Source organism: Alosa pseudoharengus, unplaced genomic scaffold (assembly GCF_046254945.1).
Source record: "Alosa pseudoharengus isolate Yale_2024_CS ecotype anadromous, Long Island Sound unplaced genomic scaffold, YU_APseudo_1.1 YU_APseudo_1.1_scf_4, whole genome shotgun sequence".
In the NCBI taxonomy this organism is placed as follows: Eukaryota; Metazoa; Chordata; class Actinopteri; order Clupeiformes; family Clupeidae; genus Alosa; species Alosa pseudoharengus.
Window position 1 is genome coordinate 24,145,659 of NW_027468774.1, and position 18,305 is coordinate 24,163,963.

The 18,305-nt window shown below is 43.3% G+C and overlaps 2 protein-coding genes across 3 annotated transcripts; both read left to right on the forward strand.

The window, feature by feature from the left end:
- Positions 1–1,549: 1,549 nt before the first annotated feature.
- Positions 1,550–15,748, forward strand: LOC143102066 (ankyrin repeat and fibronectin type-III domain-containing protein 1). 2 transcript variants are annotated; one of them, XM_076265436.1, is made up of 18 exons: positions 1,550–1,629; positions 2,966–3,215; positions 3,483–3,729; positions 4,073–4,273; positions 4,508–4,621; positions 4,934–5,031; positions 5,245–5,335; positions 5,528–5,635; positions 6,007–6,106; positions 6,319–6,448; positions 6,690–6,809; positions 7,204–7,425; positions 11,369–11,535; positions 12,179–12,341; positions 12,920–13,082; positions 13,498–13,664; positions 13,943–14,156; positions 14,386–15,748. In XM_076265436.1, exons 2-18 carry the CDS (start codon positions 3,009–3,011, stop codon positions 15,156–15,158), a joined length of 3,285 nt encoding a protein of 1,094 aa, XP_076121551.1. In that variant the 5' UTR covers positions 1,550–1,629; positions 2,966–3,008; the 3' UTR covers positions 15,159–15,748. The 2 variants fall into 2 exon arrangements, with proteins under 2 accessions (XP_076121551.1, XP_076121550.1); XM_076265435.1 differs by lacking the exon at positions 1,550–1,629 and adding an exon at positions 1,651–1,814.
- A 375-nt stretch (positions 15,749–16,123) lies between these two features.
- On the forward strand, positions 16,124–17,824 carry LOC143102851 (GTPase IMAP family member 7). The gene is made up of 2 exons (XM_076266666.1): positions 16,124–16,145; positions 16,476–17,824. Exons 1-2 carry the CDS (start codon positions 16,124–16,126, stop codon positions 17,504–17,506), a joined length of 1,053 nt encoding a protein of 350 aa, XP_076122781.1. The 3' UTR covers positions 17,507–17,824.
- Positions 17,825–18,305: the final 481 nt, after the last annotated feature.

Below are 18,305 nucleotides of genomic sequence, written 5' to 3' on the forward strand. Positions count from 1 at the left end.
GCGTGGATCCTTATCCTCCTCATCCTCCATTCCATGGTATGACACAACGGAACCTGGGCACAGGCTTTGTCGTGCCCTGACCAATATGGCTGAGAGTTGTAACACTCTGTTCTCTGATTCCGGAACACCCTCATCTCCTCTTGTGGAAGTTATACAGCAGGGGTTGAATTCTTCCAGACAGTCCTCATAAACAGAAGACTCGCTGTCGTAATTTTGGTCATCTTCTTGCTGGTTGTTCTCCACATAATTGCTAACCTGGATATTCATGTCAGATGGTCTTTTGTGGTTGGTTTCATTTGAGGTCTGTATTGTGAAAAATATGATACATTCTGTTCAGGTTAATTCTATCATTTACAGCTGAATCATAGTTTACAAAGGTATTGCATGACCTCTCCTGTTAACTAGGGGGGAAAACCCCCAAATACTTCTATACTCTTCAAACTGTTATTATATTGGCCTTTCTGTGCTTCAGATGCCAAATCCATACACCACATGCCATAGGGCAGGTAGCTTACAAATAATGTAAAAGAGAGGTAGCTGTGAGACCTAAGATTATTTTTTCCTAATCCTATTAAGTCTAATACTACAGCAGTACATTCCAGCAAAATGTACATTACCCATTCGATGAAATAGAAATGACAGTATTAATAATTTGTTAATAATTTAACAAATTATCAACTACAATAATTTGTATAGTAGTGCCTATGGGGTATAAACCCAGACCGAGGAAAAAGATCCTCGGACATGAAATGAGACTAGTGGAATGTGATTGCGTCAAAATTCATTGTTACTTCATAGCCTAATTTCCGAATTTCATTTGTGCGCACTGAGCATCAAGGCGCGCTGTTAGGCTACTTAGCCTAAGGTTCTTGAATTTTGTGGAAAATTCATTAATTTTGCCTTATGATTATTCTGAAGGTCAACATGTATTAGTCACTATGACAACAAGTCGTGTCAAATACATAGAGAGAGAGGGAGAGAGAGAGAAAGAAAGAGAGAGAGGGGGGCGTGCTGTCTGTAGGCTACATTCTGTCTCTTGTGACAGATGAGCCTACAGTAGAGAGCAATATGGGATTCGTTGCATTATAATTCTTTGCACTATAAGAAGTAGCCTGGGCTATATGGTCTAACCTCGGAACCGAAAAGTGAAGGGGGCAATTCGGCCATAAACATCAGCTCTGCATTACAGCCAACACTTGCGAGCGCTCTCACACATGTTACAGATACACGCACATAGGAATCACACTTTATCAATCTTTGACGTTTATTCTTGTAAATTTGTTAGTAAACAGGAACTGACCCTGAAACACGCGTTACCATACTGTAACCACTTCCTTTCAAGACTACAGGTAATGCTATGTGGCCATTTATGGCCTGTGCATAACAGCATCCTTTGATGTTGACGCAGGCATAACGGTCGTTTTTCCAGTTGTTCATTTTGATTGTCAGCAGCCTAGAACTAACTTGTATTGCACGATGTCTTACAAAGTAGCAACCACACCAAATGCCACAATAGTCTCTTGTTGTAGTAGGAACAATCGCACCTGTCACATCTTCACCAGCCCCATTTTGGCTACGTAGAACTTCTAGAGGGGGGCGGTATTTTCTCAGTGTCATCGCACTTGGCAGGTAAAGTTAGCCTACAAACACTAGTCCACAGTTGACGTTGTCTGAGCTCTGCACTGAAACTCGTTTCACTGCTTGGAAATGCCATTGAATTTGGAATTTAACATTTGGAAGTTTCTGAATCTATAGCATAGGTTGTCAAATTATCACGGATTCCACGGATCTTCGCCTACATTTAATATTTAAACGTAAGTTGTCGGCTACCTACACATAAGCTTAATTTTAAATAATTTAAACTAGTTTGACCTATACCTAACCTATAATGTGAATCTGTAAGTGTTATTTGAGTTTGGTCTAAAAAGCTGAAGTAGCATAGTTTTTAAGACTATAATGTCCAATGGAGCTCCTATGTTTAGCTAAGGCTACTTTTAGGCAATATATAGGCCTATGCTTGACACTTGCACTTGCACTATGCTTGCACTTAACAAGTGTTAGCACAACTCCATAACGTCGACCACAACTATAAAGTCCTATAACAACTGAATTACGCACACTAAGACATTCATGTAGGCTACGAAACAGTGTTGTAGGCAGGAATTTGAATAAACAAAAGTGCAGGGCAAGGGACTTATTATGTTGATGAGAGAGGAGCAGCATCTCCAAGCTGTGGCTGGTGTGTGGGTGAAAGTGATACAAGATATGTCTGTGGATGACAGAGAGGCCTTGTGGAACACCAGGGTCTGCCCACAGAACAGTGTAGGCTATTTCTCCGAGATAGAAAAAAGAGAGACCAAGGCACAGTCTCAGTGTTCTCCTGAGAGACTTCTCAGTTTGTGCATGGTGGAATGGCAGTGATGACAGAGGCATTGAGAGAGAGGACAGTAACGTACTCAGACTAGGAAGTCTTCTCAGTTTGGCGAAGTGAACTGCCAAAAAGAGAGGGAGAGAAAGAGAATGAAAATGATGAAAAGATGACCAGTTGCACCTGTTTTCACGTGGGAAACTCTGACTTTTGGACATTTCTCAAAAGAATTTAATTTTGGTTTGTTTTTTCTGCTCGTAAGTACAAACAACCTTGTCCACTGAGCGTGCAAAGTTGTTATTTTCACGCAAATGCAAATTCTATTTTCATATTCTTAACTAGTCAATACTCTCTCCATAAGATTTGCATGTGAGGAGGCGTGTACGTCACAAAGAGTATATGTTTTTCTTTTTTGCGTCATTGTGCAACTGTCCTGTCGTTCCGCTCACATTTGATCTTATCTCTCATCCTGTTTCGGCCTTTCTTCAGCTCACAGCCATTCTTGTAGATGCACCCAAGGGTCTAGCTTCCCAATCTACTGTCTCTAGCACCTTCTTTTTCTTCCCTTACCTTGCCTCCCTCTATTTCTATACCCAGAGCACAACCAACATCCAGCCCTCAAGCGTTGCCATCGGTTGGCATGTCTCTGTCCACAAAAGAGTACCCCCAGAGGAGAAAGTCTCTGGGACCGGTCTCTCCGAAACGCATCTACAGGAACCTCTCCGTTAGACTCAAGGGTGGAGAGTCGCTCACAGATGGGGAAACAGTTGCAGCCAAGCACCAGTGCAGGGCCTCATCCACCGTCAGACCCAACAAGGAGACCCAACTTTCCTGTTGGGTCTGTTTTGTAAGCTCTATAATATATTGAATTATATTTATATATTAATAAATAAGTAGAAGATTTGAGTAAAGCTCTAACTTTCAGATGAGTAGGTTGTAACATGACAGTGTTTTCCAAATCCTTGGGTATTAATTCTGAAGCTGCCATTTCCACACCAAATAATTTAATGGCAATGCTTTTAGAACTGACATTTAGAAAATTAACAGTTTTGTTGTTGCTATGTCTTATTCTTAGCGCATGTTCAATCCACACTGTGTGCATCTCTTTCCTCAGTACACAACTCTGTGGGAGGCTGTGGAGAGTGAGGACACGCTGGCTGTCCAGAGCCTGTTGTCCAGGGACAGAGCATGCGGGGGAGGAGAGAAAGCTGAGCAGAGGGGGAAGTGGGAGAAGGATCGGGAGAGGGGAGTGAACAGCATTAGCGAACAGGGCCTGGTGCCATTAGACGTGGCTGTGCTCACCCACAATTTCCCTCTGCTACAGGTGCTCATCAAGGCAGGGGCCAGACATAATCCATACTGTAAGTATCAGGTGTTTGCGTTATTTTATGGATAGTCATATTTCATGGAATGACAGGGATGATTATTGCCACAGGTAATAATTATGTAGTAGGCAGATTGTGTAAGGCTTGCCATTTGTTTTCCCTGAGTGCTGTAATATCGACACATGAACTTAGCAACTCAGCACTGCTAGCAGAATGTCAGCAAATCATATCTGTGTAATGCAAAGGCAAGATGAAATGTAAATGTAATGTGATTGTTATGTTAATAAAGTATTATTTCATAATGTATTGCCTTATATTTGAATATCCAACTTTCTCTCTCTCACTCTCTCTCTCTCTCTCACTCTCACCATCCCCTCAGTGTGCCGTCCATCAGAGTGGGCTCTGAAGCTGGACGCTCTGGTGACTCTGGCGGGTCAGAGGGTGGAGGAGCACCGGAGGGTGGTGCTGAGCCGGGCTAAGGCGGCAGTTCACCTGCAGGCCAGCGCCCAGCGGCAGCTGCACAACTGGACTCTCCGGCACCAGCTGTACTGCAAGATGAGGGAGAGCTTCCATCTCACAGGTTGGACAGGTCACACATACTGTATCTGTAGCGTCACAGGGCAGTGGTCAGGAATGGGGCATGTTTGATTCTCACCCACCAAATGAGATATTTTAATGCCTGCTTTGACTAGAAAGGACTTTCTGTTTAAAGATTCTACTCAGTGTTGTTGTTAGTTAATCATAAATGCCATACATTTTCATTAAGATTAAAATGTGTGTGTGTATGTGTGTGTTTATGTATTTTCCTTCTCAGTTCTTCCTGGCCCTCCCAGCAGTGCTGTCTTGCATGTGACCAGTGCCTCGTCTTTGTTAGTGTCAGTCAGAGAGCCGACTGGCATGGCCACTGGACTGATCACTCGCTACAGAGGTGACTTACCATCCCACGGCAGCACATCATGTTCAGCCTGCCGGTTTTTAAAGAATCTTAAAACAGAAATATAATAAATAATATATAATAATAATAAAGTGCACCATGTCCTATAATTTGAATAAACATACACACTGTACAGTATAATGTACAAATACAATGCACCATAATATTTGATATAAATTTGGATTACTTTGAGTAGGTCTGTAGTGCTATATGCAAAAAAACAGTTACTCTATCTGTCCTAATTGAATATTGAATTGTACTCATATCTTCATGATCTTTCTGCTTTTAATTCTCATCCATCCCTAGTGGAGTGGAGCACCTCAGAGACCTTTCAGCCCATTTGTGGAACTGGCTTCATCACCAACATTAAGAGCCCTGTCTTTCACATCACTGAACTGAGCACTGTAAGGCCACAGCTAGAGCCTCAATCTCTCAGCAAAATATAGTATGTGGACTGGGACTGTGAAGTTTGAATTGGTTTAAGGGTCAGGTGCAATACATCCTATTGTCTGTACAAAGCGAGACACTGACATCTCACCACTTACCTCAGTTTCTGAAGAAAATGTTGTTGTTATGAGAGCTTTATGAAGAAACTGGCCACTTGTCTTGTGTCTCAGGGTGTGCCGTATCACGTGAGGGTGAGCGCCTACAACGTGAGAGGATGGGGTGCAGCCCAGACCAGCAGTCCAACTTGTGCCACTCCATCCAGTGAGTTACAGTCGCACAACTTTGTTGTATCACTTTGACAAGTATGAAGTACCAGAAGGAAATTGTTGGACCATGGAATAAAGATTCATGTTGGAGATCTCAAACATCCCCTTGACTTACAATGAAGTTGGGAGAGAAAGTTCCTAATCAGGATTCTGTTCATAATTGTGTTGAGTGTGGCTCCCCCTACAGGCTGGTTGGAGTGTAACGGTGTACGGGTGCGGAACCAGACACAAGAGCCCGAACTCAGGAGGATCCTGGAACAAATCAGAGAGCCACACTACAGAGGATACTGCACAGGTACACTACAGCCTACTCTACAGCTATCCTGTTCACTTCAGTTTCACACAATTTATAACAGGTGCATTTAAAGAGTAAGAATTGTCATAATTAAGTATCACAACATTCTGTTGAATTTTCAAGTAAAGAAAAAAAGCCTAATGATTAGAGAACAGGTACTATAGTTACAGACACACACATCAGGATCCCCTAGGCATCATTCACCATCCCTCATGTTATCATGTTAATTCTGAATAAATATACAGGCAAAATCATTTTCTTCAGCCTCAGGTCTGAAAATAGGACCTTCCTCTGTCCTGTTTCTCCACTAATCACTCCCCCAACCCATCTTTGCCTTCTGTTGATCCTGTCTGCGGGGTGTGATGTCATAGAGAAGGGCCGCCAGATGAATGCGTCCAAGCGTCGGTCCGTGTCCCGTGGTCTGAAGCAGCTCTTTCAGTCGGCCACAAAGTTTGTGCGTCTACTGCAAAGGTGAGGGGGCCGCCATGTTAGCCCCAGAATTAGAATGGATTTTCCAGTCGTTAATGAATTGTTAATAGTACGACTTTCTTCTATTACTGTAGTAAGTTTTACTTCATTTGATTATCTTTACTTGTACTGTATTTGTACTGCATATTGTTGTTTTATGATTAAAAACCAGATTTAACCTGAACTAGAAAATGTTTGCTTATTTTCTCTCTAAGGGGCGTGTACCTGGCAACAGTATTTTACCACAAGGACAACTTCCTGGTCACAGCAGAGGATCAATTTCCATTGGTGGAGATCCAATGCTGCTCCACCTCCATCATTCAGGACTTCCTCTGGTTTGCCAAGGTGCTCATTCTTTTTTCCTTTTTATAGAGTATATTGATATTGACATGATTTCCTACATGTTCCTATATGTATGTATACAGTACATACTTTTTCATAATTACATTTTTCTTTCTTTCATGTCACACACACATATCCACCATAAACATATACACACTACGGAACACTATTTAAAAACACTTTGTCTTTCTCACTGATTCTCTGTCTCTCTCTCTCTCACACACACACACACACACACACACAGTTGTCCTGTGCTTGGCAGCAGGTGCCTTGGCTTCAGCAGGCCCTCAGCTCCTCCCTCTCTTCTTCCTCATCCCTCCTTCAGAACAGACAGAACATCCTGAGAGCGGTTGCACAACTGCAGGTGAGAGTTCAATTCAATTCAGTCCAATTACATTTTATTTATGGTTATGGTTATGGTTACGCTTCTGTCCAAAGCGACATGCAAATACAAAACAATATAATACTTAAATTTAACAGGGAACAAATTAAATATTGGTCAGACTAATAATAAGTAGTAATAATAAATTTACATGTATTTAGTGCCAAAAACAAATCAAAAGTGTCAAGGCACTTCATACAGCCCAGAGCCTGAACTCCTGAATCATCCTGCCTAAAGACCTCCACTCCATCTCAGATTATCTGGTCTTTCGTTTCTCACCTTTGACCTTCTGACTCTTCACACCATAGACTGTATACAGTCTATGCTTCACACACACACCCACTACACTCACTCACCCCATCCCTTCCCTCTGCAGTCCTCCCTGGGGACAGAGGACCTGGGCCAAGTCTACTTTGAGCCTCTGAAGGACAGGCAGGGCAACGTGCTGCTGGTCACCCTGAGGGAATGCTCACCGCCCAGCCATCCGCCAGACCCTCCCCTGCGGTGGGTGCCCATGTCCCGCCTGGAGAAGAGCCACAGCCACACGCCTCTACTGCCTGAGCCCACAGCCATGGACACCCTCACCGAGCAACTTAAGGTGAGCATCTAGGTGTCTCATCTCTACACACTGTGAGGGTGTCCACAGCCATGGACACCCTCACCGAGCAACTCAAGGTGAGCATCTAGGTGTCTCATCTCTACACACATGACTGGATGATTCACTGTATCACTTAAATTACAAACTGTACTGTTGTCCGTCCTTTGGATGAGACGTTAAACCGAGGTCCTGACTCACTGAGGTAGGGTAGAGTGTAGGGCCGTATACACACAATAACTGTACACACAGCAATATTATTACAGCAATATAACACTGTTTGTGTCTGTTTTTGTTGCCATCCATCGTCTGAAACGTAGGTTAAGCATTACTTTGACTTCAATCTTTAGGTTAAAGGTCGAGGTTGAAGTCTCTCTAGACCCACCGTGTGTTTAATAGCAACTGTCCACATATATAAATAAACACATTGGCGTCAAATTAACTCCAATTGACTCCATTATACAGTGCAACCGGAAAGTTTTCAGACCCTTTCAAGTTTTCCACATTTTGTTTTGTTTCAGACTCATCTTAAAATGGATTCAACTATTATTTTTTCATCAATCTACACATAATACTCCAACACTCTGCAAAAAAGCAGGTGTTTGGGGTGTTTTGTAAATTTATAAAAAATAAAAGTGTGAAATATTCCTTTTACATAAGTATTCAGACCCTTTGTTATGACACTTGTCATTGAGCTCTGGTTCATCCAATTCTATCAGTGGTCCTTAAGATGCTTCTACAACTTGATTGGAGTCCACCTGTGCCTAAATTAAATCACTGGACATTTGATGGTCTATGTCAAAGTGAAAACCAAGCCACGAGGTCGAGAGAATTGTCTGTAGACCTGCGAGACAGGGTTGTGTGAAGACACAGATCTGGGAAAGGATACAAGAAAATGTCTGCAGCATTGAGCCCAAGAGCACGGTAGCCTCCATCATTCTCAAATGGAAAAGTTTGGAACAACCAACAGTAGGGTGCATCATCCGCCTTGACATATGCAAATTAATCTGTCCCTATGCTTATTATGTTCCAATAAGCAAAAAAACATTCCTGGTAAATTTTGAAGTAAATTGGATAATATTTAGGTGGCCCACAATTAACCTTTATGAATGGTCGAAATTGTTGCCAAATTCAGGAAATCACCTCGCAATATGGAGGACTATGGGGGTATATTTCACATTATTTCACTATTATCAATTTGTTAGCCAGTAGTTATTTGAATAATAACTGTATTAAGGGCATAAAGAACACAGCTCATTGGATAAACATTGGGTTTCTTTATGTTGTCATACATATTTTGGTGATTTTTTTGATGAATATGTTATTTGATGAAAAACACCTTAATGTGTATTGCAACACTTGTCATAAATCATTTAATTTAACTATTGTTGCTATGGTGTTATAAAAATCTCATAATTCCAAATCAGATATAGGCTACATGCGTGAGACTATTTTGTTTAGTGTAGAGTAGTAGTTGTATCACACAGGATTACATAAACTTTCTTGCAACATGGCTTCTAGTAGAGAGTGTATTAGTAATGCCAATCCACAGTCTTCAAAATGTACTCTGTCTACAAGACGTCTTGGTTTGGGCATTGGCCTTGTTCCGGATGACTCGATTATCTCTGGATCCAGTCTTCCAAACTGTCGCCAAGTTCTCAGTTGCTTCATGTGGTATCTTTCGGATGGTTCATCAGAAAACAGAACAAAGTGGGAATCAGCAAATATCGTACTGTCCCAGGTGTCCAGCTTTTATAAAAAGGCCAACATTCCTTTGATATCAGAAAGGAAAGCCTGTGAAAAAATAATCAAACTTTTAAGTATAAGTATGTACTCTTTTGATCCCGTGAGGGAAATTGGGTCTCTGCATTTATCCCAATCCGTGAATTAGTGAAACACACTCAGCACACAGTGAACACACAGTGAGGTGAAGCACACACTAATCCCAACGCAGTGAGCTGCCTGCTACAGCGGCGCTCGGGGAGCAGTGAGGGGTTAGGTGCCTTGCTGTGGATGGGAGAGCAGTGCTCAACCACTTCCCCTGCCCACATTTTCCTACTGGTCGGGGATCGAACCGGCAACCCTTTGGTTACAAGCCCGAAACCCTAACCAGTAGGCCACGGCTGCCCCCAAATGGCATGAATGGCATTGATTTAGATGAAAATGCCAAACTCTGAGCTATCCCACTGAAACGACGGACCAGCCCATCTACACTGGAGAAACTTCAGAAGATGGAGAATAAACTTGACAAGACTTTTGCTCTGTGGCCACAGAACGCTGAAAGCTTGGTGAAGAACAAGGTGAACTTGTTACTTTTGGAGTCCATGAAAAATGACCGCCAGGCCACATTTGGTTAATTTGATAAGGCATTAGTTGACCACATATATATTGTTTTCCAGCCTTCAAATTTGGTACTGGGAAAAGCCATGAGAGCAAGCTTTTATTGATAGTTTACTTTCATGCTGTTTATTGAAAATGCCTCCACGAAAATGTACACTACTGCCATATCTCAGGAAGTAATAAAGATAGAGACACACAACTCACACCAAATGTTGCGAAAAGTCCATATTTATATTCAACTTCCATTGACATTATAGGGCTAGACCCATTATTTTTGCCGCCTTTTTGGTATAGTGGACAGATGGAATTTTTTGCCGGGAGATTCCCAAAAAGCACCTGAACAACTCTCAGACATGAGAAGTAAAATCATCTGGTCTGATGAAACGCAGACTGAACTATTTAGACCACAATTCCCAACGGCGTATGTAGAAGAAACCAGGCACAGAGCTGCACTGATGTTTGTCTTTCTTTACGCTTCTCTCATCCTCTCAAACGAACTCTGGATGTCATTCATAGTGACCATTGGGTCCTTGGTTACATGTCTGACCAAGGTCCTTCGTCCCGGATTACTCAGTTTGGCTGAGCGGCCAGAACTAGGAAGACTGTTGGTTGATCCAAACTTTTCAATTTGAGAATGATTGAGGCATGCTCTTGGGCACTTTCAATGCTGCAGACATTTTCGTGTATCCTTCCCCAGATCTGTGTCTTCACACAACCCTATCTCACAGGTCTATGGACAATTCTCTCGACCTCGTTGCTTGGTTTTCACTCAGACATACACCATCAACTGTGAGACCTGTGCCTTTCCTAATAATGTCCAGTGATTTAATTTAGGCACAGGTGGACTCCAATCAAGTTGTAGAAGGATCTCAAGGACCATTGATAGAAGTAGGATTCACCAGAGCTCAATTGAAAGTGTCATAACAAAGGGTCTGAATACTTATGTAAATTGAATATTTCAGTAATTTATTTTTTAGAAATTTACAAAACATTCCAAACACCTGTTTTTTTGTGTAGTGTTGGAGTATTGTGTGTAGACTGATGAGGGAAAACATTAATTGAATCCATTTTAAGATGAGTCTGAAACATAACAAAATGTGGAAAACTTGAAAGGGTCTGAAAACTTTCCGATTGCACTATAGGTGCCAAATTAACACCAAGTTGATGGAGCACACTGCTAGCAACACTTACAAACAAGAAATGGAATGAATGAACAAAGGGATGGATGTGAGTGTAAGGCGGGGATCACATTACCCAGCGGCAAGCGGCAGGTTTCTATTGTTCTCTATGGTTTGGCAGCGGAATGGTGGCAACGCTGGCGTAACGCTAGCGTTGAACAAGCTGGTCAACTTTCAAACTGCAACGCGAGTGTCAGTTAAAGCAAACCGCTTGTGTTACCATCGGAACAAGATAGAACTTGTTATGGTCCGAGCGTTGCATTACGCTTGCCACTGCTGCTTGCCCCTGGCTAATGTGATCCCAGAGCTGCCAACTCTTACACATTGAGAGTGAGATTCATTCATTTGATTGGCTCCCTGTGCTCTTACACCAATCAAATGCGTGAGGGTTGGCAGCTGATCCCCGCCTAAGAGTGTTCTCTTTCCAGGAGAAGCTGGCCTACCACAGACGCAGCATACAGCAGGCCCAGCCTGGACTCTACGTGGGCATCCTGAAGCTGTGCAGCTCCGTGGAGCAGCTCCGAGTGCTGGTGCCTCAGCGGCTGCCCAACCTGCTCTGCCACGCCAGGGTGCGAAGCAACCCCCATGTCTCCAGGTAACGCTAGGGCTGGAGCTACACACTGTAGCTGTTTCCCAAAGTCAAGGAAGCATACTCAACGGCCGCCTTTTCAAGGACGCCACTGCACTGTTCCAATGTCAAGAATACTCCGAAATAAGCGCCTGTGCGTCTGTGGATTCTCAGGTGAACAAAAACGCCCATAATCCTCTGTGTTGACATGCATCGGAGCAGCGCCATTGTCAAAACAGAAGCGCTCAGGCGGAACCGCGGTGACATGCACGTCCACACTAGCTAGTCTGTTCCAAAGTAGAGTCCGTAAAACGCTAGGGAGGGCTCTAGCCTCATCTTTGTAGAACCCAACTCGCAAGGAAGCATTCTACCAAGAAAGCATGCTCGACTTTGGGAAACAGCATTTATGTACCAATGCTGTGAGAGAGAGGGATACTGATAGACTGAAATAGTTTACGTAATTCACACAAAAAAGTTTCTAATCTCTTTCATTGAGAGTGTCAGGCATTAATTGGTTCACAGTTATGTTTTTGTGTGTGTGTGTGTGTGTGAGTGTGTGTGTGTGTGTGTGATAAGCTCACTGATATATTTTGTCATATAGGTTGTATTCACAGCATTCAGTAAACTTACATTCTCCTGTTTACTGCATCTGATTTGTGTTTATTTTAAGGGGGGAGTGGGAGTGGTTGCTGAAGCATGCGCTACCCTCTGGTGTCGACACTGCCGGGGAGGATGACTGCGCGATTGACAGCTTGGGGCTGGAGGAGTTTGTGCACTCGCTGAGATCTGCTGTCACTACGCTGCTGACTCGACTCAATATTCCCCTCTATAGGGTAAACTCCTGCCAAGCACTCATCCGTACATACACCCATACACCCATTTTCTTGTGATAGCTTTTTTGCTGGCCACCAACAGAATGTTCATTAAGTATTTGTCCACTTTCAGCCAGTCTTGAGAAACACATCCCAGATATAAAGTCTTAAAGTCTACTGGCAAATCCTCTCTGAAAATGTCCTGTATAGAATTATGTATTTCTGACCAAAAACCTTGAATTTTTGGGCAATCCCAAAACACATGGTGGTGATTTGCACTTTGTTGACCACATTGTCTTCAGCAGGTAGGGGTGGTGTCCAAATAAGCTTTTAGACAGTGTTTCAATATTAAAGTTTTTTTTTTGCAACAGTAAATCCTCTTGTTTCATGTTGTATATTTATGACGTGACAAAGCAGTTAGGGATTCTTTGTGCTAGTCCAACAATCAATCATGTGAGTGTTCAATTTAAGAGTAGCCTACTGTTGGAACAATATGGGATCTCCATAGAAATGTGTTTTCGGCAAAATCTAAATCTTACACCAGCTACAAATTATATTAAATTATATTTTGCACTGTCGATTCCTTCTGACCCCTTCAGGCTTATCAGTACCGGGTGTACACACAGGAGTTGCTTCAGTTTGGGGACCAACTCTCCATGCTGCTTCTGCTGCCTCCAAGTGAGGAATTTAGTGCCAGCTATTGGCCACTAGAGGGCGCCCAGGAACCTGGGATTACCTTGCCTTTGCAGATCTTTGAGCTAGGTAAACTCATCAGAGCAATGGTGCTTAATACACAGGCTTATGGTCCTTTGAGGCCAATTAAAGTCACATATTGTATATTTTTCGCATTCATGTGAACTAAAATTTTTGATTTGACCAATTATAGCATTAGTAAGGACTAATGCTGCAAATGCTTTGGTTGTTCAACTGGTCAGCACTGAATCACACATGCTCTTCCAGTGAAACTGACGGGAATCAGACTTCATTTTCCCTACATTTGAGACTTTTCAATTCACCTTTGTTCCATTCCAATAGTGAGCATATACATACACCGTACCTGCAGAAGATATATTTCAGATTCCTTCAGCTTATTTGGCTGTATCTGTTATGTTGTAGTGATAAACATGTGGGCACCTCAGACATTGTTGACACTGACAGTACCTCTCATTTCCCCCAGTGCACTTCTGGGCCTACGCACGAGACTTCCTATCGCAATACTGCCAGGCCTGGGTGAGGCTGGAGCTGGATGCCTACCTCTGCCAGCAGGCTCTGCGGGAAGCCCTGGACAGCAAAGAGGTCTCGGAGGCCAAAGAACGACACAGCCACATCACACAGCTCTCAAAGGTCAGATGTCTGGTGGACAACAGCGTTAACAAATAGTAGTCAATGAAATCATTATATATTTTCACTGCTTATATGGCACAAAACACATATGTCCACAAAATGGCCATCAAACACGCTATTTCATTTAAGTATTATTCGTCTATATTTGCCACTTATTGTACATAGATTTCACTATGGAATCTTTTACCAAATTGTGTACATTTATCACTTTATAGAGGGAACAAGAGCACTTCTAATTAAAAATTCATTAAAATCCCACCTTATCCTATGCACTTTAGAGCTTGGAGGTGGTGTGGCGTGAGGCGAGATGGATCATGGATGTAATGCAGTGTGTTCGGTCCAAGCGTCCCACCAGCACAGGAGCAGTGCCTCTTGGGTTGGTCATGGGTGGGCAGCCTCCGCCACCTTCTCCTGCTGCCAGTGGAGAGAAGGAGAGCAGAGATGTTCCCATAGTCTTGCCTCCTCACCTGCTCAATCCACAAGCAGATGAAGGTAACCTAGACTCATGTGACATGGACTTATTTTCATATCTTGAAGCGAAGCCAAGGAGGTTTTGTGTATTTATTTATTTATTGTATTGTTTCAAATCAATATCTGTGTATTCTGATTCTTATTTTTTGACAAAATAATGTGATGTTTGTCTACAATTCTGTTTTATTGAAACTAGTATATGCTATATATACACCTTCATTTTTGGTATAATTTAACCTCTGTCTTTTAGAGGGTATGAACATGCCAGATTCAGTGGATCCAGCCAGCCATGATATAACTGTGTCAGGAGGAACCCTGCCAGACCTAGAGAATATCCCTCCCTCCCCTGAGGAGTACGCACTGGGAGCCCCCGCTGCAGAGATCCAGTCTTTCGGCACACAGTACCTCAGCCCGCCCCAGCCAGACATCTTCTATGGGGCAATTAGGGCTCAGTTTTTATCTGACATTCAAGAGGAGCCTGGCACATTGCCCTGCCTCAAGGAACCAGACTTCCTGCACCCATGCAGCTTGCATGAAGAGTGTGTTGGAGAGAAGGAGGCTGTGATGGTGGGAGAAATGCTGGGCATGTTGGACAAGCTAGACCTGTGTGGCGAGACGTTCTTCAGCTTTGAGGGGCTGGACCCTCCAATAGATCCAGTGGATCACTTTTGCGTGTTGGGGGCAGAATGCAGAGACTGCACAGCCAGCCTCCTCGAAAGCTGCAGTCCGGCCACAGAGATCAATCTGGAACATTATCAACCTTTACTTGACCAGGGAAGTTCGTTGGGCTTCACTGATAAGATCTGTGGACTCCATGAACATCCCGAACTCTGTGCGCTAGAGGGACCCTCGATGGGCTTCCTCCCACACTTACTCTTGCCGTCTTCCCCCTGTGGTGGCACTGTAAACCCGAGCCCTGGGCTTGATGGGGAGAGTCCTATAGCAGACCCTACCAGTAGAGGGAGCAGTATGCCTGTAAGGAGTCTGGTGGCATGGGTGACCTCTGCTGACCAGAAGTCTTGATAGTATAGCTCCTCAAAATAATGAAATGATAGCTATCTTGCTAAACTTGTCAGAAGGGTGGATATAGCCTGTCATGATTTATTAATGTTTAATATAATTAAGAGTTTATGAGACTAAAGGCCTCTGTTGTGCAGTGTGGGCTTGAGGACTGCTGGTGGGTCTTGGTGCTTGGACTGGGTGGTTTCCTGACACAACTGAACAGATCACTGGGAAAAAAAACACTTGAATGTCATTTGATCCTATTTTTTTAAGTCAAGGTAAAGAAACAAGTTTAGTCTACCCATATTATATGAGTGTCATAGTTCAGAAATATATGTACTACATATTATGTAGCCTATTTAATTAATAATATAGCCTATTCATTTTACTATAGAAATGATAGAGATACAGATAGCCTATTTTACTGCGTCTAACAAGGCTTATGGAGTAACAAAGCTGGTCAGTCTAGTTCGCAAACGTGGTAAACATTTCCTGTAAACTAGGCAAAGTAAAACAGGTTATCATCAGTTATTGTTTCAGTAAAAACTGTTTGTTGTGTGGTTTTTCATTCCATAGCAACTTCTTTCGTGAAATAAACAGAATGCACTTTATCGTTGCCATTCATTCAAAGTGTTCTTTTCGGTTTCCCTCCGAGGTGCACACTGTGGGCAAAATGTGCCACGATCACACTGTAGTAACTCTAGTTATAATAGTGTACGAATATTGAACTGGCAGCACACAAGACGCCCTTGCGTCTCACTATAGACGCTTGCGCATATCGTAAATGGTGAGTACCGCTGCGGAAAGAAAACCCTCCTTCCAAACTAGCTGTTAATACATATCCATAATAAGTCTCACAAGATAATCGCGCAACATTTCTGTTGGAAAGGAAGGTGGCCAAGTTCTGTTTAGGACTCCATACTGCAGCGTCAGCACCCAAACTGCCGTCATTCATAGCGTAGGCTACCTCCTTCAAATGTTTGATCATGGCGTGTCCGGACCCAGAAGGTAGGTGACGACAAATATTATACGCCTGTGTCCTGTAACATTCCGTTACCTTACCGTTTGACTTCCTTACTTTGATATCCCCAAAAGCTGCTATTGATTGAGATGCATAGCCTCTCAAAAAGATGCTCAAATCTGCTAAAAATTGGGGATGTGCTGGGGTAAGCAAGCATCCTATGTAAGGAAAATCATTATTTATTCATTCATTTCACTTGGGTAACATCAGCCTGCATACGAGTAACGAGAAAAAGCAGGGTAAATGTCTGTACATTTAAAAAGAAGATTGAATTGAGATTTCTCAAGTCTCACTAATGGCCCACCTTGTATCTTCAGCATCTGATCTTCCTGATGCTGAATCATCCCAAGGTGAGCTGAGGTTAGTGCTTCTGGGGAAGACAGGCACTGGAAAAAGCAGCTCTGGAAACACCATCCTGGGTAGGGAGGCATTCCGAGCTGACATCTCCCCAGAGTCAATCACAAGCCAGTGTGAGAAGGAGAGTGAAGCTATTTCTGGAAGACGGCTGGTTGTGATTGACACCCCAGGGTTCTTTGACACGCGACTCTCTCCCCAAGAGGTGACAACTGAGGTGGGGCGATGCATCATCCTCTCCTCTCCTGGACCCCACATGTTTCTGGTGGTGCTTCAGCCTGGGCGATTCACCCAGGAAGAGCAGCAAACTCTGGATTGGATCTTGGCCACCTTTGGACCTGACGCTTCCAGATACACAATGGTTCTCTTCACCTGGGGGGACCAGCTGAAAGGTAAATCCATAGAGGAGTTCCTGAAGAAGAGCAAAGAGCTTTCTGACTTTGTTGGTAGCTGCAAGGGAGGCTTCCATATCTTTGACAACTCAAAACCCACCAGCGACAGCCGTGCCCAGGTTTCAGAGCTACTCTGCAAGATCGACAAGACCATTAGGGAGAACGGTGGGAGCTGTTACACCAACGAGATGTACCAGGAGGCCGAGCATGCCATCCGAGAGGCCCAGGAAAGGATCATGGGAGAACAGGAGTATGGGCCACTGGAGGTACAGCCGGCTGCTCAAGGAGGAGAGGGAGACAGGAGAGCTGAGGAGGAGAGAAAGAGGAGGGAGGAGGAGGAGGCCAGGAAGAGAGCAGAGAGACTCTTCTGGTCTGAGCTCCTGACTGCCATGGGCAAGGGGGCAGCCGAAGGAGCCGGGCTCATGGAGGAGGGCGGGGAGGAGAAAGGGGGGAAGAAGCTGAAAAAGGGGAAGGTGGTGAAGAAGGCGACAGCTCTGGCTGCCAAACCGCTGTCACTCACGTCTGCTGCCAAGGTCGTGGGAGGAGCTGTGAGGGAAGGGAGCAAAGTGCTGTACAAACACCGCAAAACATTCCTACATTGAGACCAGCAGCCTCCACTGTCCCAAGATGGCTCTGCCACTTCATTAGATACACCATCAACAGATATGACTCACCATGATGTACTGTGCAAGTCTTTCACTACAAAAGGATACTTCACCATGCTATACATTATACCTACGGTATGTGACATACTACCATGCAGTGAGGACATGCTGGTCAGTTGCTGTTGTGGTAAAAGCGTCATTGCCAAAGATTTGTGCATCTTTTATTTTGGTTGTAGTCCATTTTCAGATTTGCTGTTTACCTTTGCATTAAATCACTCGTCTTTGCCATATAGGCACCTGTTTGTAACTGTAAAACTCTGCTAGTCTCATTATGTAAACCAAGAATTTTCGGCACAGGACATTACTTTTTTTTTAACGGACATGTGTTGAGCTCAACAGTAAGTTTAGATCTCTTTGACATTTCACTTTAGTGTCAAGACAGAGCAATTTGGAATAAGGATTACTTATCAAATGTGAATGCAAATGTGTGTAACCAACAATGCAATGAAAGGTAAACACTTCAAACAATAAAGACCAAAAATATATATATTCAAGAGATGATGAGTTTCATGAGACATCCTTTATTGACAACTTACAAAAGCTAGATATAAAATCTTAAGACAATCTAACAGGGAGAAATAGTTGTTAAAGGAGAATAAACTGTTTGAACTGTACATTTTTGCCATTCCAAATTCAGAATCAGTAGTGGGTTGTTCCACATCATTTGTCCAAGATTGGTTTGAGACAACATTTTAGCCCTTGAAAATGATCTTTGGCTTAGTAAAATTGAGAAACG

What these genes read in the sequence shown, in the direction of transcription:
- LOC143102066 (XM_076265436.1), top strand. Translation starts at nt 3,009, where the DNA reads ATGTCTCTGTCCACAAAAGAGTACCCCCAGAGGAGAAAGTCTCTGGGA. An exon ending in ACTGATCACTCGCTACAGAG is followed by an intron (nt 4,622 to 4,933) that starts GTGACTTACCAT and finishes ATCCATCCCTAG; the next exon opens with TGGAGTGGAGCACCTCAGAG. An exon ending in GAGCGGTTGCACAACTGCAG is followed by an intron (nt 6,810 to 7,203) that starts GTGAGAGTTCAA and finishes TTCCCTCTGCAG; the next exon opens with TCCTCCCTGGGGACAGAGGA.
- LOC143102851 (XM_076266666.1), top strand. Translation starts at nt 16,124, where the DNA reads ATGGCGTGTCCGGACCCAGAAG. An exon ending in GGCGTGTCCGGACCCAGAAG is followed by an intron (nt 16,146 to 16,475) that starts GTAGGTGACGAC and finishes TTGTATCTTCAG; the next exon opens with CATCTGATCTTCCTGATGCT.